Source organism: Ovis canadensis, chromosome 3 (assembly GCF_042477335.2).
Source record: "Ovis canadensis isolate MfBH-ARS-UI-01 breed Bighorn chromosome 3, ARS-UI_OviCan_v2, whole genome shotgun sequence".
Lineage (NCBI taxonomy): Eukaryota > Metazoa > Chordata > Mammalia > Artiodactyla > Bovidae > Ovis > Ovis canadensis.
Window position 1 is genome coordinate 12,740,643 of NC_091247.1, and position 24,987 is coordinate 12,765,629.

Sequence of the window (24,987 nt, forward strand, 5' to 3'; positions counted from 1 at the left end):
CAGGAAGATCCCACGTGTCTTAGACCAATTAAGCCGGTGGGCCACAACTACTGAGCCTGTGCTCTAGATCCCATGCTCCATAATGAGAAGCCACCCTACCGACAAGCCCAAGCACCGCAACCAGAAGAGTAGCCCTACTCACCACAACTAGAGAAAGCCTGCATGCAGCAACGAAGACCCAGTGCAGCCAAAAATGAATTTTTAAAAATCTTAAAAAAAAAAAAAAACAAAAAAACTACTGATACACTCCCAAAACGGATGAGCAGAAAAAGTCAGATACAAACAAGTACATGCTCCAAGACTGCATCATTGTTTTTAAATCAAGTTCAAGAACAATCAAAACTAATCTAGGGACAGAGAAGTCAGAACACAGTATTGGTTTTTCAGGGCTGGAGTAGGGGTGGTTACAACTAGACAAGGACAAAAATAACTTTTTGAAGTGATGGACATATTCTTCCCAGAGCAGTATATTAATATGTAAAATGTCATTGAGCTGTAAATTTGTGTATTTTAGCCTATGTAAATCACAGCTTGCTGTAGAAATAAATTTAAAAATATGAGTTTTACGACTCAAAAAAAAAATTAGAGGAAATTTTAAAATGTCAATTACAGTGATAACTATTTCTAGGAAGACAGAAAAACCTAGTTTTATAGATAATAGCCAATATATATCTTATATCTAAGCTATGTAACAAAACAGCATCAATCAATATTATGATGGTTAAATAACTTATACATCCTGATTACATGTCAGCAATTTAATATACCTCTTTTAGAAAGTTTTTTAGTTTCTACCATCCACATGACAGTAAGTTTAATGTGAAATATAAAGCACATGACACCAGCATATATAAAACATTAATCAAATGTATCAGATATTGTTAAGAGCTGATTTTTTAACACATCATCTAACTACCAGGTTCTTCTTTGAGAAACAGGTATCACCATTTTCATGGAACCACAAAAAGAATATTTCATGTCTTTAAATTATCTGTATGAGTAGCCACACCAAAAATACTTAAGAAATAATTTTTTGGCCAAACATTTCAAAGGACTTCAAAATGTTACAATTACCTAACAGGACGTGCAAACAAAAGAAAAAAATGAACCAGCTGTACCTTTGCTAGTCTCTCACACATCGCATACCCTGTTCTTCCATGTTTCCAACACTCACTCTGCCACTCTTTCATGCCTGGTAAGGTCTCTTCTGAAACCCATCTTAAACATTATATTCCTGATAAACACTCTTCCTACCCCCCCATGCGGAATCAGTCACTCCTTTTGATGGTTTCTACTGTGCTTTTCCAGATCACCACACAACTCATGTTAACCGCTTTTGTTTGACTTCGTAGCTCCAACACTGCACTGTAATAGGCACTCGATATAGTGGGTTAAACGACTACACTGACACAATAAAGGGAATCAGAACATGAGTTCTTGAGAACATTTTTCTTGAGGAAAAATATTTTGAGCAAATAAAAGTCATTTTTCTGGTGAGGAAAGGTCCGATTTCATGTTCGAATTCTATACTTACCTACAAAGTATTAAAAAAAAAAAGTTTTGTATCAATATTATTCACTTCTCATAAGGTTTTAATATATTTTTAAAAGAAGTCCTACTACTCTGTCACACTGAAAAATTCTCATGTATTATTGAGAGTTCTGAGCAGTTCGTTCATAACTCAGGTTTGGAATTTGTATACCATCAAAGAAACTGCTTCCTAAAGATGAAGATTTCAAGAATTTCAGAAAACAAAAGCAAAGCTTAAAACCAGTAACATGGGTGCAAAAGGCACAAATCACTGCCTAACCTGGCAGAAAATTAAATTTTTGCATGCCTGTACAAAGAATAGCTGCGCTGCTTCACTTGCAAAACCTTGAGGAATTCATCAACTTGAGAAGGGGATACCATAAAAATTGAGAATTCAGTTTAGAGGAATGAACTGAAAGGGAATATGGTTTAAGAAGATAGAACCATGTTCTTCCAATTGTAAAAAAAAAAAAAAAAAAATAGAACTAGGCCTTTACTTACAAAGAGCACATTTCTGGGAAGTGTGAAAAGGATTAAAATAAATAATGTTTTTACACATAGCACAGCACAACTGACCTATACACAAAGGGCAGAGGCCATCTTTTGCCTCTGAGGTGAAAAGAAAGGAAGAAAACCTATGCCTTCTCCTCTGTGCTAACACTAGAAATAACTATGAGCCAGAAGTCTGAAAGTTCTATTCTTATGTTAAAGGAATTACATAAAATTCTTGATAAGTGAATAGACAGAATAATCTTTTAATAACAGAATTCTAAAAGAACTAATGCTGTAGCTGAATTATCATCCCCTTACCTTAGTGATGAGAATTCGGTATTTTTCTACCAGGTGGTCATTGTTGTGACAACCTGCTAGGAGCTGCCAGACTTCTCCTCGAAGAGCTTCAGGAACACCGCTTCTTACTAAGGATGACAACTGCTTTGGCCTCACACTCAAGTTGAGATGCCTAAAAACAAAGCCATAAGCTGTAAGTGCATAAAAGACAGAGCTTTTAAAAGAGCGTTACTTTTAGGAAAGCTAAACTAAACGATATATAAAGACTTAATAAAAAACATTAATAAAGAAAAAAAGCCTAGAACTAGACATGGCCAATATAATTGTAAAAGATTGGGTGGAGAAAAAAATTCTGAAGTCAGACTGAGTCTTACATATCTCTAAATTATTGGTCTAATTTAAAATAAAAATAAAAATCAGAACTGGAAACTATGGCTTTATGGTTGTGGCTTATGCAAGAAAAACAAAGCAAAATTCTCGATAGTGGACACACAGCTAAAGATAAGAGCTCTGCTCTGCATCAAAATTGATAAGTAAACTGTATATTTTTATGTTTTAGGTAAACATTTGTTCTAAGTAAGAATAAATATAAAAATAAATGCTTTCAGCAGTTTTTATGGTGATTTAAATAAATTTTTTTTAATAACTATGATGGATGAAAGTTTCTACCGTACTGTTATAGTATCAAAACAAGTTACTAAAGTGTTGGAGCTTCATTTATTTCATCTACAAAATGGGGGGAATAAGACATCTCTTTAGTGGGGGGCTGTAGCATGCAGGATCTTATTTCTCAGATGATGATGAAAGTCACTCAGTCATGGCCGACTCTTTGTGACCTTGTGGACTGCAGTCTGCTGGGCTATTCTGTTCATGGAATTCTCCAGGCAAGAGTTCCCAGACCAGGAATCAAACCCATTGCCTCCTGCAGTAGAAGCCCAAAGTCCTAATCACCGGACTGCCAGGGAATTCCCTAAAATACTTTTACTGGGGGAAATAAAACATCTTGAAAAAGAATTTTTAGAAGTATTGGTATTAACTTACAAAGTGCTTTTGCATTTAATTTTATTCGATCCTCACAACAACCATTTGAGGTATGTGGTAGTATCTCCAGTTCTACAGATGGAGGAAGAAGCTCAGGGACGTTGATTAAGAGACTGAGGTAGACTCAAGCTCAGTGAATGCTCTGTTACATCATAGTTGCTTTGTGATTTGAGAGCCACCATTACTGAGTAAAGCAAGATTCTGACATGGAGGAATTTCTGTGGCTATCAGATTTAAGCACAAGTTACCAGGACTTCCCTGGTGGCTCAGATGGTAAAGCGTCTGCCTACAATGCAGGAGACATGGGTTCGATCCCTGGGCCGGGAAGATCTCCTGGAGAAGGAAATGGCAACCCACTCCAGTACTCTGGCCTGGAAAATTCCATGGACAGAAGAGCCTGGTAGGCTACCATCCATGGGGTCCCAAAGAGTTGGACACGACTGAGCGACTTCACTTAACTGGTACAAAATGATCACTATCAAAATATTGTACAGAAAGGTCTTGAGACTTTCCTCAAAATTCTCCCAGAACTCCAGCAGAACGAAGCACAGTACATTTAAAAGTTGTTAAATCTGTGATGATGCTAGCACCATAATACAAAAGCTACAGACAGTTTAACACAGTTTTGGCTTTGCTTTGGGGGGAGGGGAGGGGAATATATACATATAAGTTGAAGAGCTGGAAGTAGAAAGGACTAAAGTAGTTCCGTTATCTAATCCAAGGATCGGCACACTATGGCCTATGGGGCAAATGTGCCTCACCATGTGTGTCTGTAAACCAGCTCTTACTGAGACACAAGCCATTTTTATTTATGTATGTCTATGGCTGCTTTCACACTGCAACAGCAGAGGTGAGTAGGTGCAACAGAGTCTATTGGCCACAAACCCTAAATATTTATATTTGGTTCTTAAAAAAACTAACCCTAGAATTATTTGATAACACAAGCTTGATTTATATTGGTAAAATCATTTTCAGAATAACTTTGTCACTGATAATAATTCAGCCAACTATTTTATTACTGACATTAGTTCTCTTAACCACTAAAACTCTTATCAAAACGAACTTGGAGAATTAGAGCACAAAGGTATGTTTATTATAAACACTGACACTAAAATCTAATGTAGAGTTAAATAAACCAGTTTTGGAATCAGACCTGAATGTGTTAAAAATTCTGAACCTGCTGTTTACTAACTAGAACTGTTGACTTAATCTCAGCCAGTTTCCTCATCTATAAGAATGGATACTATTTTATAAGGTTATTATAGTTGAAATAGAGCATGTAACTTAGCACAGTACTGGGCACAGAGTAAATCTATTACTTCTTACTATGATTACTACCATTACAACATCTATTATTCTTAATCTACAATAATCCTGCATGGTGGTTCTACAGACTTGTATTTTGCAAATGAAGACAGATTCTCAAGGGTTAAGTGACCTGCCCAAGATCATACAGCTTAGAAACAGGAGAGGTAGGACCTGAAGCCAGGTCTACCAGGCTGTAAAATTCCATGACACGGTGCAGATTCCTATCGTAAAACACATACGATGATGATGAAAAAATAATGACAAAATAAACTGAAGAAGAGAAACTGTATTATTATTATTTCTAAAGACATGAGTGAAATCAGCAAAAAACAGTTATAAACATTCTGAAGATAGGTGAGACAGATGGAAAGTTAGTTAACGTATTTGAAAGAGTAAGATAAGGATATCATTTCATCAAAAGAATAACAAAATGGATAAACAAAGCCCGATGACTAAACAAATTCCAAGCAATTGTATAAAACGCTGGTGGGTTCATTTTATAAAACAGAGCATTTAGAGTCTAAATGCTGTATCTAAATAATTTTACATACACTATTATATAACCCATGTCAAGATTCAATTACATTTCTATTTTAGAGCAGAAATCTTTTTATACAGATGAAATTTCTGCCAGCAGCAGTCCAAACACTCCAAATTCACTGAACTGAAAATATATTGTGATGAGGGCCATCAGCAGGTTTGTCCTGATTGCTGAAGGAATATAAAAATATAAATGAGAACTATTCCCCTGGGGGGCTTCTACAGAGGTCATTTATTAAAACCACTTGCGTAAAGACAAACCATGCTTTGGTTTGCACTCTCCTCCTGTACACATTTGACATTTCCCAATTGGAGAGTGTTTTACCGAAAGTGTAAAGTTTTGTGAGAGTGCTAGAAGCAGATGATGCCCATTTGTAGTCCCATCCCTTGCGGGCATGCCTTTTTTTTTTAATGCTGAGACACAATTTTACTAAGAACAGAGTGAAGGTTTCACCAGTTAAAACTTCAGAGAAAAATCAGACTCCAAGTAACAGGTCCATGGGGAGTTGGTATGATAACCCTAAGAACCAGAAAGCCAGAAACAGAAAACTGCTCAGATTATTTTCAAGTTCAGCTCTTTTCAGCATATACTGGCATCCTACACAGTGGGAAAAGGAAACGACATAAACGTCTCACCAACCTGATTTACCAGAATGTCTCTGATTTCACTAATAAATTACCTGAAAGTAGTGTACTCGTTTTAGACAATCTATAGGATATTGCTTAACGCTGTCATCAAACTGTCTCTTGAGCTGATGAGAAATTCCTGAATTTTACAAGTGTTAGTAATTGGTAGAGCAATAAATACATACCATGTTTGTAACATTCTGCTCTGTCACTTGAGGCATATAATAGATAGGGAAAAATCCCACTGCAGTCTCCATCATGGTTCTATGCACCGTGTGAGTATCTTCTAAACTTTCCTGATTACTGTGTATTGCCTTAACTACTGTGTATTATCTTAACCAGTCGGCAATTCCTACCCACTTCAATATAAATGACTTCTTTCCTTATTTATTTTCTCCATGGATTCCATGTTTGCATAAATATTTCTGCAGCAATGAGAATTTACTAGGTTTCTGATTATTTTGAAAGCTCATTTCAGATCTTCACGACTTCACTACCCTTATAAACCTCTACCAACAGAGATTCTCGAATGTGAACCTCATATTTAGGTTTTTAATATTGGCTCCAAAACTGAAAAAAGTTTGGCAAAATTCCCTACCCATAACATAAGAACTGCAGGTGGAAAGGAGAATTATTCTATCACAACTTACCATTTAGACAACAGTTCTCCCCAAGTTTCAAGAATTTTTTCTGCACATTCTTTGGATACATCACCAGATCCACTCAAGAGAGGCTCATCGTTATCTTTAATAAACAAAACACACAAAAAAGGATAATAGAGGTGGCTATGCTAGCCAGAAGAATGACCTGGAAATGTAACAGTCAAATTTGAAAGATTTCATTGGGAGCAGAACACAGTATCGTAACTTCTCTCTTAGCATAGTCATAAATACAAGAAAAGTAAAAATGGCCCTAGGTGGAATGTTGCTGAAACTCTTTCTCTTGCTTTTCATATATGCCTATATAATGTCAACTGAAGAAAGAGCCACATGACTATAAAACGATAGGACTCAAAGTATGGTATGTTCTCTTGCCTATTTCATAGCAAACAATGTCATACATGAAAATATATAGCAGCCTTATGTATAACAGGTAAAAGCACAAAGCACGTGCACATAAGTTTCCAAAATAGAAAAGCAGAGAGTATTTGAATAAATTTTGATATACATTTACAATCCAAACTTGTGTTGACACTTTTTAACATAATGATCTGGCAAAATATTAAGTGCACATAAAATTAAAGTAAGAACTAAATCTTAGAACTATGATTCTTTTCTTTCCTCTTTTATGTTTTTATGACTTTCTAAATTTTCTATACTGGCATGGATTAACAGAAGGCATGAAAATATTTTTTAAGAAGGACCAAGATGAATCATTTCAAACTTTGTTCAAGTAATCAGGAAATGTAAATCTGAATACAAATTTAAGAATTATAAGATTTAAAGACAATGAAAAATGTGATGATGATAAAGGAATGAGAGAATTGAAAAAAGTGTAATGAAAGTAGTGGGAAAATAAGATTTACTTAATCTTCTTTGTTGGACACTTAGGGAGTTTTCAACTTTTTGCTACAAATAGTATTAGGATGAACAAATCTCAATGCTTTTATTGGGTATATGCCAGAAGGGAACTTCCTGAGTTAAAAAAAACGCATGCTGTTAAGGATTCTGAAACTTATGACAAGCTGCCTCCCAAAATGGTTTTACCAACTGACATCTGCACTAGTTGGGTAAAACAGTACTTGTTTCCATGTCAGGTCAATCAATGCTGTTTCTAAATGTTTTTGTTTAACCTGCCTTTAAAAACTTTGTATCTTAAAAAAAAAGTTTGGATCTTAACATCTCTTGATGATTACATCATGAATTGGCATCCCTTTAGTGACAGTGTATCTGAAAGTACTGATTTTAAAGGCTCAGAAATCCAGGATGTTTATTACTAAACTTATTTATATTATAATGTCTTGAACATTATCAGCAGTTTTCACAATGAGTTCGGGAAGAAGACAGACTGAATATAAGTGAGACCTCTGCAGATGAATAAGGAAAAGAGAAAGGCTCAAGGGCACTGAGATAACGTCCCTCTGCTTCACTATTTTCCAGAGTTGGCCGTACTCTAAATGCCTCAAGTAATTCTCCACTCTTTAAAAATGTCAATATAACACAATGTCTTTGGGTGATGGCAGCTATTTTAAAACATATTAAAATTTACAAGAGATAATTCCTTTAAAGACATTAGGAAGGCTTATCTTACAAAATTCTCTTCTACTGTTTAGGTATGTTCAGAATGTTGCTTCTGAACACCTCCCCTTTATAACTGCTGGCTTCCTGCCCTGTGAGCACAAATGGCCTATGGATAAGGAGGCTCTTTAGAGGACTATAGTCATTCCTTTTCAGGGAGCAAACATCACAGCAGGACCAATTTCCTTGGTTTGTATACTGGATTAGACAGAATTAAACAATGGTATGGCTGCAGTCTCATCATTAACTTTTCACTATGGAAATGGATCTAGAAGGCTACTCATCTTGCCAATATTTACTGAGCATTTATTATATACCAGGAATTGGACTACACACCACGGAAACAACACGGAGCAGAAAAGGACACACTCTCTTCCTTTACAGAGCTTGTGTTCTAATGATCTTGATTCTCCCATGGACTGCCGCCTGCCCTGAGCCCTTCTCTCTCCCCAGTTAAGTGCTGTCAGTAGAGGCCTTCTGAATCCCCTCAATTATATTAAAAACACCATGCCTATTATAGACTAGAACTACATCTCAGTCCCAATGTTATCTATTAGCTGGGTCCAAATTTCTTTTTAACTGGTAGATTAACATCTATAATACGGAGATTTGAACAGTCTCTGGTTTTACAATAAATGGTATGTCTCTCTGAACTTTTGGCTTTTTTTTTTTCATTGCCAAGTCTTAAAGGGAGGAAAGTTCTGTAAATTTTTATTTGCTCTGCATCTTAAGCAATGTTGACATAAAGGAAAACTGCAAGTCTCCAGATCCAGTTATACAGTCAATCTCAAACAGTAGGAACAATTTCACCCTTCCTGGCCTTAAAACATGACTTAAATTGTCTCTGCTGCTGTTGCTAAGTAGCTTCAGTTGTGTCCAACTCTGTGTGACCCCATAGACGGCAGTCCACCAGGCTCCCCCATCCCTGGGATTCTCCAGGCAAGAACACTGGAGTGCGTTGCCATGTCCTTCTCCAATGCAGGAAAGTGAAAAGTGAAAGTGAAGTCGCTCAGTCCTGCCCGACTGTTTGCGACCCCGTGGACTGCAGCCTACCAGGCCGTCCATGGGATTTTCCAGGCAAGAGGACTGGAGTGGGGTGCCATCGGAATTGTTTCTGCAGGAGACTCTAAATTGTATGCTAACTTTTCAAAAACAATTGTGCCTTCTTTGCACTTCAAAATGCTTTATGTGAATATGATAACACAATAGAGCTCAGACTGATAATTCACAAACCTGGATTAAAATCCTCCCTGCCAACTTCTAAATGTTGTGACACTGGGCAAACTCACTTTCCTTATATTCAAAATAAGTCTTATTTTTCAGGAATTTGTGTGGATTATATAAGTAAAGTATTACTTTACTTCATAAAGTGTCTACCACACTAAGCATCTAGCAACTGGTGGCCATTAACACTGCCAATAAATGATCCTAAGTTGATTAGTTATAGGAAAAGTAGAAATTATGGGGAAGAACAGGAATTTGGAAGTCAGCACTTGCTCTAAACTTGGAAAAAGTACATATAATCATGGACACATATTTCTTCTACCCAAATCAAACATGCCTATCACCCTGATGCTTTTGTTAATGTACTTTTTTTAGCCAGAAGTGCCCAAACCAGCACATTTATCTCTGAATTCTCCCTGCACTTTAAAAGTTCCAGCTTAAAAAAGTGTCATGGTGCTCCACCACATACTCCACAATGAAAACTGAATTCTCTCCTATGAATTTCCAGAACACTCCCTGTGAACCTCACATAGATGCATACCTCTCATGACTTTTCATAATCAGCTTGTTTTTGCCCTTAAAAATAAAGCTCTGGTACAAAATGCCTTCCAAACTTTCATTTTTCCTGTATTCCTTCCCTCCATTTCTCACTCTGACACGGAATTGACAGAACAATTCATAGACATAACCATGAAAAAAAGAGAGGAGAAAAAAAAGAACTGGTTGGTTCCTAGTATTTATCAGTATGAAAATCCAATAATGTATCAATCAGTTGAGATGGAAATATTTATTTAGGTAGAAGCTGTCTCAAATTTGCTCTAAAAATGTGCTGTATTAATTCAGTAAGCTAGCAGAGACTGATTCTTTAAAAAAAAAAAGCACTAGTTATAAATCTTATTTTTTCTAACTTGGCTATAATTACCTCAAAGAAAGTCTTATGGCAATCATTTTTTATCTCCCACAGTCCTTCGCATAGACTCTCATAAACATTTATTAAAAGTATTCAAAACACTATGTCACTTTATCACTTCACTGATGAAACTGTAATGGTCTGTATAGTCTACCACCCAAAATAGAAATTAAGTTCTCCCTACAATTTACCTTCCTCTTCATCATCTTCTGGAGGAGAAGGTATCATTGAGCTCTGAGATCCTGACTGTGGCAGGCGAATTGAGGGACTGGCTGTAGTTTTCCTCCTTTCTCTTTCTGATTCACTTTCCAAGCATACAACTTCGTATAAAGTGTCAGTATTGTTCTTTCTCTCCTTTTGCTTTATCTTAAAGAGGAAAACACATTATTTATCAAGTGATAACATTTTTTTTTTAAATTGAGCACTACTTCTGATTTTACATAGGATCTGAGAATAAAAAGGTGTTACTTTGAATATCTAAACTAAATGTAACCTTTTCTAAGCAGAAAAACATATGTTTAGGCTTAAAACCCTTAAGAAAATAGGATATTTACTGAATAGGACTCTAATTCTGTGATTTTATTTACTGTATTTAGACTGTATCATCAAACATCCAACTACCAATATTTAGTAAGTTAACTTAAAATGTTAACTGTTCTGTAGCTTCCCAGTTACCTTAAAATTTTGCTCAAGGTTTCCTATATACAACTGTACATAAAAAATGTTTTAAAAATAATCTAAAACATACAGTTTAAAACTAAGAATGTCTTATCTCCATGCCCCTACCACCAAATCCTTTAGCCTAGTTACAGAACAGGCAAGTTTTCTTCAACTGAAAGCTACAGCTGCGGGGTGGGAGGAGAGGTAAGTGACAGAAAAGAGATTAATGGAGTTCACAAAATTTTTGATAACTGAAGTTGTTTTGTATTTCGGGTTTATCTTGAGGCAAGCACAAAACTGCAGATGGTGACTGCAGCCGTGAAATTAAAAGCAGCTTACTCCTTGGAAGAAAAGTTATGACTAACCTAGAAAGCATATTCAAAAGCAGAGACATTACTTTGCCAACTAAGGTCCGTCCAGTCAAGGCTATGGTTTTTCCAGTAGTCATGTATGGATGTGAGAGTTGGACTGTGAAGAAGGCTGAGCGCCGTTGGACTGCAAGGAGATCCAACCAGCCCATTCTGAAGGAGATCGGCCCTGGGATTTCTTTGGAAAGAATGATGCTAAAGCTGAAACTCCAGGACTTTGGCCCCCTTATGTGAAGAGTTGACTCATTGGAAAAGACTTTGATGCTGGGAGGGATTGGGGGCAGGAGAAGAAGGGGACGACCGAGGACGAGATAAGAGTCTGAGTGAACTCCGGGAGATGGTGATGGACAGGGAGGCCTGGCGTGCTGCGATTCATGGGGTCGCAAAGAGTTGGACATGACTGAGCGACTGAACTGAACTGAACTGAAGCACATAACATTTTAAACTGACCTAAAAAAAAAATTAAGAGAATATAAAATTTTACCAGTACAATATTTAAATACATTAATATTCCATATTACAGTCAGTTTAAGGAGGAGGAAAAAAACAGTGAAATACAGAGCAGGAGGAAAAGACAGAACTGTAGGAAAAGAAACAGAGAAAACTAGAATAGAAAGGTAGCAACACCAAAGAGAAAGATATACATGCATGAAGTAAAGATACAGAAGGTGGAGGGCAATAAGAGGTTCATTAGAAATATCAGGCAGAGAGCAGATATTACCATCTTAATGTTTATTTGGGTTCTTAAGAAAAACTACCCCAATCCTAGAAGGCTAACATAGTAGCAACTGCTGCTAAGTCGCTTCAGTCGTGTCCGACTCTGTGCGACCCCACAGACGGAAGCCCACCAGGCTCCTCTGTCCATGGGATTTTCCAGGCATGAGTACTGGAGTGGGGTGCCACTGCCTTCTCCGATAGTAGCAACAGGTCCTTTCAATACCATCCTGAAGCACTGTTTGACTAAGTAGTTGGTAAACTTTTCTGTAAAGGGCCAAACAGTAAATATTTTAGTCTATGTGGGCCAGTAGTCTCTGCTGCAATTCCTCAACTCTACCATAATGGTGCAAGAACAGCCATAGACAGTGAGTATGACTATGTTTCAAAATTTTTTTTTATGCAAACCAGTCAGGCCAGATTTGACCCATAGATCCAGATGTGCTGTTTTAACATGTACAAAGGATTATTTAATTTTCAAGATGAACAAATGACTTAATTACTTACTATTAATTAAAGGACCCAGACGCTGAAATTACATATTAATCTGTAGGTTTGTGACCAATTACTAAACAAATAATTTCTGTCCAATAGAAAAAGTAACCCAAAGGTTACCTACAGTACATTAAACAGTTTTGTTTCTATCCCACAAATCTTGTTCTAATTTTTTTTCCTAAGAAAAGACTACATAAATTCAAGTTCCTCAAATACTTGGAACCAGTTTTACCATCTTACTGGTTCCCTCATTACTTAATGAATTATATTAAAATCTATGACATATGTTCATTCTAAATTTGCAATTATGATTTTTAACTTTCAAATATTATGCTTTGATAGGTCAAAGAATTTACTTTTGTTTTGCTTTAATTATTCTCTAAAACATTAGTTAATTGCTTTCTAAAACAGTTCAAAGATCGACATAACTTTAAAGAATTTTTTCCCCAGAAACTATATAAACATTAACAACCCCTGCACTTCACCTTGAACTCCCCTTTGAGTAATAGTGACCAGAGCAAATCTGCCTGTTGGAAGTCAGATAAATATGGAGTCAAGATGATTTGTTAAATGCAAAAAGAAAAATCTACTTTTACAAAAGAGAAATCTAGTAGTCATGATCTTAACCAAGTTATCATACATCTCAGGAATAGTTCAGTAACCTGTGGCTCCTGATCTAGCAGTTCAAGAGTTCTAGCACAGAAAGCATTTTCTACCTTGAGAGGTACAGTGAAATACTGCATATGGGTGAGTATGTCCATGTATACATACACACAGGCTTCCCAGGTCACAGGCTTCCCAGGCGGCACAGTGGTAAAGAACCTGCCTGCCAATGCAAGAGACTTGGGTTTGCTCCCTGGGTTGGGAAGATTCCCTGGAGTAGGAGATTGAAACCCATTCCAGTATTCTTGCTTGGAAAATTACATGGACAGAGGAAACTAAGGGGCCACAGTTCCTGGGGTCACAAAGAGTCAAATGCGATTGAATGCGAGCGCACATGCGCACGCACACACACACACAGCAAGTACACACGCAGACAGAAGCTTGGGTTTCCAATATGGATGGTTATACTACTTGTCTATGAACATTGGACACATCACTTAATCTTTCAGACATCAGCTTCTTTATTTATAAAATAATAACTTTATAAAACATTTTAAGACCCCTACAGTGTCTTTAGCAATGAAAATTCTGTAATTCTATAATTTTAAGAATTTATGAATGATTATTTGGTCTTTTATTCACCTTATGTTACTGCTGGAAAATCTAGTCTTTGGATCATTTCTTCCTCTTTCTTTCCTCACTAATTTTAAAAGTTTCTTCTCTAATATGATGCCATCTTAATATAGGAATTCCCACAGTTGGGAAGGGTTCCAGGCTAAAAAGGAGCTACTGAGTCACCAGATAATTTTAGGAAAAGGAAAAAGAATAAATTTTTAAACATGCATTTTTAATAACATTTCTATAATTGTTTTCCCAAGCTGTTTAGTTGCTAAGATGTGTCCGACTCTTTTGCGACCCCACTGACTGTAGCTCGCCAGGCTCCTCTGTCCATGGAATTTTCCAGGCAAGAATACTGGAGTGGGTTGCCATTTCCTTCTCCATGTTTTCCCACACCTATGGAAAAAACAGATACTATATATTGAATATTTAAGAAATTTTGTCTGTAGCAGTGTTTCCTTTTCTGTCAGTGAGAACTGCAAAGAGGTTAAAATTTCAAATTATGTTTAATTCGACTTAAGTCCCCAAAATGCTCTTACAGAAAGAAAGACAAGAGAAGTACATTTCTATGGGAAGAACCGTGGCTAACACTTTTAGAAGGCTTATGGTATGAATCTTGTTCACATGACATCCTATAAAATCTATTTTACATCTTTGGATCTATAAAATATAAACACTATCCTCACTATGGAATATGGATCACTATGGAAATTACGAGACAGAAAATGTATCTAGTCCAATGATTGCCACAAGAGGGCCTCAGTTAGTGGCAGCTGCTATTAATTTTTAAAGCCAACAATGTAAAAGAGGAAGTTAATAAACTTAGATTATGTTAGAATGAATGAGAATTGAGAGTGTCCTAAGTGCGCTAAGACAGGAAAAAACTGTTCAAATTGTTCATACTCTCTCTCTTCTCCCCTCAACTGACTACCTCTCACACCTACCCCCAAGACATCCATATAAGGAGAAAAATGAGAGATTATTCTTAGGAATTCTCTGCTCTGCTCCCATCTTCTACATATAAACTTCAACTTTTTGCAAAGAAAATATTGACAACTCAGCCTATGTTCAGCTTGTAACTTTAGCAATGAGTCTAGAATAGTCTATCAGGAGAAGTCTCAGGCATACATTATATTTTTGCCTAGTCTATGCTGACAAGTCATTTGTTAGCTTTGTTAGATACATTATTCTAGATCAAACCACAGAAAAAATATTCCTGTAAACCTATGCAATCTTTGACTCAAAAGCTGTATAACGTAAGTCCTCAAGGTAAAAGCAAGATCAGGGTAATCTTATTTTATATTCACTAAGATAAAAGAAACAGAATCCTGTTTAAGGAGAATAATTTTTTATATACAAATTTGTTATTTGTAGCATATACAAAAAAATAGACAATTAATTTGCTGGCTAGTGCTTACTCTATAAACTACTAAGAATCATTTCTACCTAGTCTTTAAACTTGTAAAATAATGCTTGCAAATTGGTTTTCTTTCTGAAGCATTCTTCCCCTGACGCTAACCACTAAATAATCAGTGCTGTTCTGACTGCATGACTTAAGTCTTTTTTTCTGACCCACTGATATCCCTCCCAATAATAGCTAAAATGCATGAAGAACATGTATGTGCCAGGAACTGTTCCAAGTACGTTATACAGTTTCTCACCTACTGTCACAATAACACTATCAGGAAGATTCTATCACTGCCATTTCACAGCTGAGTAAACTGAGGCCCAGAGAGTTGAAGGAGCTTGCTCAAAGTCTAGCTAAAGCTAGTCAATGGTAAGATCCATGTGAAGTAAAGTGAAGTGAAGTCACTCAGTCGTGTCCGACTCTGCAACCCCGTGGACTGTAGCCCACCAGGGTCCTCCGTAAATGGGATTCTCTAGGCAAGAGTACTGGAGTGGGTTGCCGTTTTCTTCTCCAGGGGATCTTCCCGACCCAGGGATCGAACCCGGGTCTCCCACATTGCAGGCAGACACTTTAACCTCTGAGCCACCAGGGAAGATCCATATACTTCGACTCAAAAGCCAAGTTCGAGATGATAATCATATAATCCTTTCTTTGCTCTTGTCACAGTGAAGATCTGGGACCCAAGTTTACTTTTTGTCTCTTAAGATAACACTGAAAAGAAGTTCCTGTTCTGCTTGTTACCTTTTTCTAATTATAACTAAAAGGGCTAACTTGGACACACTGGAACTAAAATACTTCTTGCTACAGAAAAGTATATTCAGATAAATCCACATACAATATTATAATCTTGTATAATGGAATTTCAATGTTACATGAAATAAAGTTCATAAATCTTTTGGAGAACTAATTATGTTCAAGATGTTTGGGATAAATCAGTGAACAGGACAGATTAGAAATATTGCCTTAGGAGGTATCTAACACTAAAAACACTTAATAAACCAAAAAAAAGTATACTTTGCAGTATATTAGAAGCTAACATCCTTGTATGTAAAAAAATCTTTTTTAAGTTTATCAACAGAGACAGAACTGGCAGTACCAGTGGATAACTGGGCAAACTGCAGTGTTAAATGGGGGTGGTGAGGAGTTGCTAGGAAATCTAACCAAAGACCTGAAGAAGACCTGAGGACTTGAAGGAGGTGAATAACAGCAAGTGGAATCCAGGGAGAAGCATCTGAAGTAAAAGGAACAGTTAATAGCAAAAGCCCTAAGAGCACGGTTGGGCTTCCCTGGTGGCTCAGAAGTTAAAGCGTCTGCCTGCAATGCGGGAGATCTGGGTTCGATCCCTGGGTCAGGAAGTTCCCCTGGAGAAGGAAATGGCAACCCACTCCAGTATTCTTGCCTGGAGAATCCCAAGGATGGAGGAGCCTGGTGGGCTACAGTTCACAGGGTCACAAAAAGTCGGACACGACTGAGCGACTTCACTCACTCATTTACTAAGAGCATGGTTAGAGCAGAGGAAGCAGGCAAGAAGTAAGAGGAATTAGCTTACAATAGGCTGCAGATCAGATAGGGTCTTACAACGCACTACATGGACTCAGGATTTTGTGGTATAAAATAGGATTAGAGAATTTGAGCAGAATGATGCGATTTGACACTAGGCTGCCATATTAAGAATATATCAAAAGGTCACAAAAATAGAAATAGGGAGATGTGTGAAAAAGAGATTTCAATAATCTAAGTAAAAACAATGATTCGGATGAAGTTAACGTAATCTAGGTGGTAAGAAATGGTCAGCCTTCTAGGTATGCTTTAAAAATAGAAATTTCTTGACAGACAGGATATGGTGCATGAAAAAATGAGAGTAAAATTCTTAGTCTAAGTAATTACTAGGAGAAGATGGCCATAAACTGAGATGGTAAAGACAGGTAGGCAGAGTATTTTATGGGTGAGGGATGAAATAATGACATCTATTTTGGACATGGTAAATTTGAGATATTCTGAAGGCTAAGTGAAAGAGTGGTATTTAAGGAGGAGAAAGTAATTATCTGTATCAAATGCTCCTGACACACTAAGATGAAAACTCAGACTGACCACTGGATTCAGCAATTTAGGTCACCATGAACTTGATTACTTTCAAGGAGTTCTGACAAATGAAAGCAAAGACAGGAGCAGTAAGTTGCGTGGCAACTAGGGTCCCAAAAAAAAGGCTAAAAGAAGGGAACAGAAATTTTATAGAGTCTGACCGAATTAACTTTTTTAAGTTCAATACTCAGAAGACCACAACATAGTCTCTATAATTTAAGCATTTAAAGTGTCTAATATATAATCCCAAAATACTAGACAAAGAAACATGAAAATGTGTCTCTCCAGACTCAGATTTAGCAGCCCAAGATTTTTAAAGTAATTAAAGTTATGCTCAAGAATATAAAAGAAGATCTGCTTAAAATAAAGATCAAGGAGGTAATCACATAAAAAACAGAAACCATTAAACCAAAGGGACATTCCAGGAAAAATAAAAAACAAACAAGATCTGAAATTTTTAAATGACTCATTGAATAAGGTTAACAACAGACTGGAGATGACAAAACAAAGTGTCAAGTAAAGTTTAAGTTAGGTCAACAGAAAGTATCCTATCTAACAACAACAACCACCAAAAAATATTTGGAAAAATAAAGAATCTCAGAGGTCTGTGGGATAACAAAATGTCAAAAACATGTATGATTAGAATCCCTTAAGGAGAAAGAGAGATGTGGCAGAGAAAAAATTTGGGAGAAATAATGGGTCAGATTTTCCCAAAAAATGGTAAAAGAAAAAAAAAAATAAACAAATAAATTTAAAAATTCATGAAGCCCAGCAAACCTGAAGACAAACAGAAAGAAAAATCACACCTAGGCACATCATAATTAAAGGCCTAAAAACCCAAGATACAAAACAGTATCAAAAGCAGCCAGAGAAAATGACCCATTACAAGTATAAATGCATGCTGACTTCTCTTCAAAAACAGTGAGAACCACAAGACTGTGAGATGACATCTGTAAGTGCTGAAAGTAAAAAACTGAACCCTATATTCAGAGAAAATGTCCTACTGGAATAAAACTGAAATAAAGACTTTTAGATAAAGAAATCTGACAGTTCACTAAAGGAAATTCTAAAAGAAGCTGCTCAGGGTTAAGGCAAATGAGACTAGAAAGAAACCTGGTTCTTCAGGAAGAAATGAAAAGCAGAAAACAAAAAATAGGTGGGTAAAATGACAGACAACTTTCCTCTTTAATATATTTAAAATACACATGACCATTTAAAGATCTAACTAATAGCCTGGATTAATGATAAATCAGCCTCAGAAGTGACTTCTCTCATTTCCCCCTCTATATTTATAGAAAGGTGTAGTACCTGTTTTAGTTTCAAAAAGAAATTTTCAGTAGTACTACGTTTGCTGAAGGGCCAGAATAATCTTTCATTAGGTGAGCAAACTCGGACTTTTGTCTCTAGAAGAAAGCGAACAGGCTCCTGTACTTCTGTTATTACCAAATCAACAGCTGTGGTCATAAACAGCACTTTATCTAGGGAGAGAGAAGGGAGAAGCAAATTTTTTAAGTGGAAATATATTTGCTCACATAATTGAATTACAAGTTTTAAATGCATTCAGAAAGAATATGAACAGCTTGAAAAAAGTTTATGCATATCTAAAAAACTGCACAGGAAATTAGTCACAGTGGTACCCTTTAGGGTGGGACACTAGAACTGTGGCAGACTTTTATTTTTCCTTATATATCCTTTGAATTTGAAATGATATATAAATATATTATCGCTCCACAAAAAAGTCATACTTAGAAGCCTGAAAATATATAAGCATATAAATAGAAGAGGAAGAAGGAAAAGAAAAAATGAAGAAAGCAGAGGGAGGAAAAAATACTCTGTTTATAGGTTAAAGTTAATAATAAATTCAAAGAACTATTCAAATTCCTTGGTTTCATCAGAATTAGATAAACACTAAATATTTCTCAAATAAGTAGAACTAAGATTTCGGTATCCTCTTGGGACTAAAATTTCTGTTCATGATGTCACCAATCTGCACCACCTTTAGGAGTTTCTTCATTTACAACTTGAAAATGTGGGGATTTTGGATTCCAGCTGCCAGTAATAACATAGGACTTTCCATCTGAACTTTTGCCCATAGATTCCTAAAGAAAAGAATAACAACAACATTAATGCCAAAAAAATAACAGCTAATCCTCATTCTGTTGCCTTAAAAAAAAAGTTGTAAAAATAGAAGAGTATGAAAGATGATCATATATATACATATGAAAAGTCAAGAGTATATATGAATGATTACAACTAAAAATTTGCCAATTATTTATGCAACTGCTCCTGAAAAGTTATATATAAAATAAATGCTTGCAAATCATATCAAACTGTACAGATATCAGGAAAATTTACCACCTACACCTATGTTGAATTCTCTCAAGTGAACAATTACTACATGAATTTTCATTATTAAAATAAAGATTTTCATTTAATAGCTATAGTATATACACTGCATACTTTTCTAAAGCTGATAACAGCCTGCAAATAACTCTCTCATAAAACGTCTTTGACTCCAACATCAACCCTGCACAGTCAAGAAACTGAAACTAAGTAGGTATAAGGTCAGACTGGTAAACAGCAAGTAGGAAATACCCTTATCTTTGCTTATTGCTTCATAAATGTGTTTTAACATTAGATTTGGTGTAACAACCTTTGTAGAGGAGATAGCATACAAACTTAAAAAAAAAAAAAAAGCTATCCTTACCAAATCTAATAAGTGCATGTCACTGTTTCGTACATCTTTTCCTGGGCTAAGGAGAAGACCAAAACATCTGCAAAAAAAGAACCATATAAGTTTGGGAAAAAGACTACAACTACAGCAAAGATGTTTAAGTTAGAGCACTGAAAAATATTCTAACAGAAAAAAAGGACATATCGAAATCATCAACAAATTAGCATTATCAAAATTATCTATTTCTTTAATTGAGATCAACAAATTTTATGTTCGCCTTTTATTATCACATAGTTGAGGTTAACATATGAGCTGAAGATAGAGAGATACTTCAAAATAAATGAAATATACACTTTAATAACCAAAAGAATTCCCCAGGGAGCAAAACAGTCTGCAAATACACTTCTGAATACAGTATATGACTGTTTCAGTAGATTGACAAGAAATAAAATTTATATTTAAGCCAAACTTACTAAAAAATGTTTACCTTTCAATGGCAAGTTCTTTATTAGTTGTTTGCTGCACATAGATAACAATCTTCTTATCAATTCCTTGGCGTAGTTTAAAGCATTGTCTGTCTTTATCTTTAGGAACTGCACTGTAGGAGAACACGTTTCATCAATTTTGGAAAGGATTTCCTTGTAATATACACCAGAATAACTTTTGTTATGATTTGAAAATCAGGCACTAAAAAGAATCACAGATTTAATTCTTTTCTATCCCTGGTATTCAAATAACAGATATTATCATCTGCCTCTTGATGTGAAAAGATCATCATTACTGTATGTAAACCACCGAAACATTTTATAAACCATTCATAAAAGCTATAAAACCACTCTTCTGTCTTCTGAAATGTGACTTTGGTTTTTTTTTTTTTCTTTTCTGTGGCTGTAAAAATTGAATTCAGCTCAGTTCAGTCGCTCAGTCATGTCCGACTCATTGCGACCCCATGAATCGCAGCATGCCAGGCCTTCAGGTCCATCACCAACTACTTGAATTCACTCAAACTCATGTCCATCGAGTTGGTGATGCCATCCAGCCATCTCATCCTCGGTCGTCCCCTTCTCCTCCTGCCCCCAATCCCTCCCAGCATCAGAGTCTTTTCCAGTGAGTCACCTCTTTGCATGAGGTGGCTGAAGTACTGGAGTTACAGCTTTAGCATCGGTCCTTCCAATGAACAACCACGACTGGTCTCCTTTAGGATGGACTGGTTGGATTTCCTTGCAGTCCAAGGCACTCTCAAGAGTCTTCTCCAACACCACAGTTCAAAAGCATCAATTCTTTGGCACTCAGCTACCTCAGAGTTCAACTCTTACATCCATACATGACCACTGGAAAAATGATAGCCTTGACTAGACGGACCTTTGTTGGAAAAGTAATGTCTCTGCTTTTAAATATGCTATCTAAGTTGGTCACAACTTTCCTTCCAAGGAGTAAGCGTCTTTTAATTTCATGGCTGCAGTCACCATCTGCAGTGATTTTGGAGCCCCCAAAAATCAAGTCAGCCACTGCTTCCACTGTTTCCCCATCTATTTCCCATGAAGTGATGGGACCAGATGCCATGATCTTGGTTTTCTAATGTTGAGCTTTAAGCCAACTTTTTCACTCTCTTCTTTCACTTTCATCAAGAGGTTTTTTAGTCCCTCTTCACTTTCTGCCATAAGGGTGGTGTCATCTGCATATCTGAGGTTATTGAGATTTTTTCCAGTAATCTTGATTCCAGCTTGTGCTTCTTCCAGCCCAGCGTTTCTCATGATGTACTCTGCATATAAGTTAAATAATCAAGGTGACAATATACAGCCTTGACGTACTCCTTTTCCAGTCTGTTGGTCCATGTCCAGTTCTAACTGCTGCTTCCTGATCTGCCTACAGGTTTCTCAAGAGGCATGTCAGGTGGTCTTGTATTCCCATCTCTTTCAGAATTTTCCACAGTTTCTTGTGATCCACACAGTCAAAGGCTTTTGCATGGTCAATAAAGCAGAAATAGATGTTTTTCTGGAACTCTCTTGCTTTTTCCATGATCCAGCAGATGTTGGCAATTTGATCTCTGGTTCCTCTGCCTTTTCTAAAACCACCTTGAACATCTGGAAGTTCACGGTTCACATATTGCTGAAGCCTGGCTTGGAGAATTTTGAGCATCACTTTACTAGCATGTGAAATGAGTGCAATTGTGCGGTAGTTTGAGCATTCTTTGGCATTGGCTTTCTTTGGGATTGGAATGAAAACTGACCTTTTCCAGTCCTATGGCCACTGCTGAGTTTTCCAAATTTACTGACATATTGAGTGCAGCACTTTCACAGAATCATCTTTCAGGATTTGAAATAGCTCAACTGGCATTCCATCATCTCCACTAGCTTTGTTCGTAGTGATGTTTCCTAAGGCCCACTTGACTTCACATTCCAGGATGTCTGGCTCTAGGTGAATGATCACACCATTGTGATTATCTGGGTTGTGAATATGCTATGGTAAAATAATAATTTATGTTGTGCTATGGCTAACTATATACACATATATTTTTTAAATAGGTCATATGGGTATACCACTTTTTAAAATAAGTCATATGGGTATACCACTGTATTTGGCTTTAGGTAAAACTGGCATACAACACATTAGTTTCAGGTTTCCAACATAATGATTTTATATTTGCATTTATTGTGAAATGCACCATATTTTAACCATTCTATTACAGTCAACATTTAATTTCCACTTTTTAATTTTGCTATTAAGGGGAACATTCAGGCTGGTAACTCTCTTGGCATCTCAATGACTGCTTCTGATTCCTAGACATACTACAGAATCACTGGATAAAAGGAACTGCATTTGAAAATTTCAAATTTGACAAAGGCATCCTTGTCAATAATTTCATCACTGTATTAGGGTCTACAAAACTCTTTTCTATTATAAATTCAGGAAAGCATGCCACAAAAAGATAACAGAGCCCAAACAAATGTGTAAAGAAATCTGACCATCCAGGGGTTTTCTGTACAGCATTTCCTTGATACACAGCTGAACAGGGATATTTGTGATAGTTAACCTTTCTAACTTGAAAATGACTGATCTCAGAAGGAGAAATCATCCTAGTGCTTCTCTTCTGAAAGATCTTAGAAACCTTTCCTATTTATAACTTGGAATTTATAAACAATCTTCAATCTTTATTTTCAATAAAGGGAAAAAACAGTTTAAACTGTTCTGTTTCTTAAAATGGAAAAAAATTATTACAAGGTTTATAGATTATGATTTCCACTTCCCAGTATAGGAATGCATACTGCAGAAAATACCATAATAATATTGGTATGAAAATAGAAATATAAATAAGAAAGCATAAGTACAATGGCTCATACTTGATTGTACCAAGTCAAGGTTGAAGCTGCATTGTATAATAAACTTGCCACCAGATGGCATGACAATTCCAAAGTCTTTGAGGGGAACGTAATGGTTATCAGTTTCCCAAAGGAAACAATCACTGTGCTTTTTAATTTATAAGCAAAATATCAGAATCCATTTATATTTTCACTTTATCCATTTTATGAGTCATGAAGGAAAGAAAGTTCTATATGCAACTACTGATTATGATTCCAAGAAGCACCCATTTTGTGATATGAGCTATGGAGAAAAAAAGTCAGTCATCTTGCAACCATAATAAAGTTAGAAAGGATTTTTAGACTCTAGCCATTTCGTCTTATAAATGAGGAAACTAAGAGGAGAGTGAAAAAGATTCACGAAAGAGGAGAATGAAAAAGTTGGCTTAAAGCTCAACATTCAGAAAACTAGGATCATGGCATCTGGTCCCATCACTTCATGGCAAATAGATGGGGAAACAGTGGAAACAGCGGCTGACTTGATTTTTGGGGGCTCCAAAATCACTGCAGATGGTGGCTGTAGCCATGAAATTAAAAGATGCTTACTCCTTGGAAGAAAAGTTATCACTAACCTAGATAGCATATTCAAAAGCAGAGACATTACTTTGCCAACTAAGGTCCGTCTAGTCAAGGCTATGGTTTTTCCTGTGGTCATGTATGGATGTGAGAGTTGGACTGTGAAGAAGGCTGAGCGCTGAAGAATTGATGCGTTGAACTGTGGTGTTGGAGAAGACTCTTGAGAGTCCCATGGACTGCAAGGAGATCCAACCAGTCCATTCTGAAGGAGATCAGCCCTGGGATTTCTTTGGAAGGACTGATGCTAAAGCTGAAGCTTCAGTACTTTGGACACCTCATGAGAAGAGTTGACTCATTGGAAAAGACTCTGATGCTGGGAGGGACTGGGGGCAGGAGGAGAAGGGGACGACAAGAGGATGAGATGGCTGGATGGCATCACTGACTCGATGGACGTGAGTCTGAGTGAGCTCCAGGAGATGGTGATGGACAGGGAGCCCTGGTATGCTGCGATTCATGGGGTCGCAAAGAGTCAGACACGACTGAGTGACTGAACTGAACTGAACATGATATATTTCCCTACATGAAATAGTTTTTTTTTATGTTTAAAATTCTTTAAATCTTGCCTCGGCAATTTGCCTATTTTCCTTTATCACTTACATTAAAAAAAAAAAAAAAAACTTCACCTATAAAAGCAATCATTATATAATATAAAGGTTAGGTAATCTGACCTAGAATTTGCCTAAAAGCACAGATAGTTCAGCATGTTAATACAAACTCAAATAAAAAGAATAAAATAAGATGCCCTACCTAAAATAACCTTTACCATCATCTTCTTTTATTTCTAGAGACACAGAGAAAGTAAAGATGTCACTGTCTGGAGTCTGAGGTGCAGCAGTTGCTGAAAGTGGGGTCTGCTTGGCAGAACGGCGGAAGGCAGTGGCAAAACTGTAAAGTATCCGGCTCACCTACAACCAGACAAGTTAGGAGATGGGCTGCTATGAAAAAAGTAAAATACTTTTGTTAAGGCTGAAGGTGACCTACGTTGTTTGAGGGAGGTAGTTCTCCTTACCTCTACTCATTTCTTTTAACAAATTATCCAATTTATTAGACTTATAAAGCCAACAACACTAAAAATGGCCAGAGTAGAGGCTTTAAAAAAGGAATGACTGTGAACACTAGAAATCCAACTGAAAGATGATTTCCAAAATTGTTAGGGATTACTTGAATATATTTATTGTAATACAGAATAATCCCCCAAGTTTAACTTCTATAAGAATGGTTCGC

The 24,987-nt window shown here is 36.5% G+C and overlaps 1 protein-coding gene across 6 annotated transcripts in view; it reads right to left on the reverse strand.

Moving 5' to 3' along the window:
• Positions 1 to 24,987, reverse strand: part of RABGAP1 (RAB GTPase activating protein 1) — a 161,764-nt gene that overhangs the window by 84,560 nt on the left and 52,217 nt on the right. For all 6 annotated transcript variants that reach the window (XR_011255497.1, XR_011255498.1, XM_069582468.1 and 3 more), the window contains 8 exons: positions 24,511 to 24,668; positions 20,316 to 20,426; positions 19,862 to 19,928; positions 19,151 to 19,253; positions 18,463 to 18,632; positions 10,398 to 10,572; positions 6,486 to 6,579; positions 2,341 to 2,491 (listed from right to left, as the gene is read on the reverse strand). Coding sequence is in view for 4 of the 6 variants with exons in the window: in XM_069582468.1 (XP_069438569.1) it covers positions 2,341 to 2,491; positions 6,486 to 6,579; positions 10,398 to 10,572; positions 18,463 to 18,632; positions 19,151 to 19,253; positions 19,862 to 19,928; positions 20,316 to 20,426; positions 24,511 to 24,668 (1,029 nt within the window). In the remaining 2 variants the exon portion in view is untranslated. The remainder of the gene's footprint in view (positions 1 to 2,340; positions 2,492 to 6,485; positions 6,580 to 10,397; positions 10,573 to 18,462; positions 18,633 to 19,150; positions 19,254 to 19,861; positions 19,929 to 20,315; positions 20,427 to 24,510; positions 24,669 to 24,987) is intronic.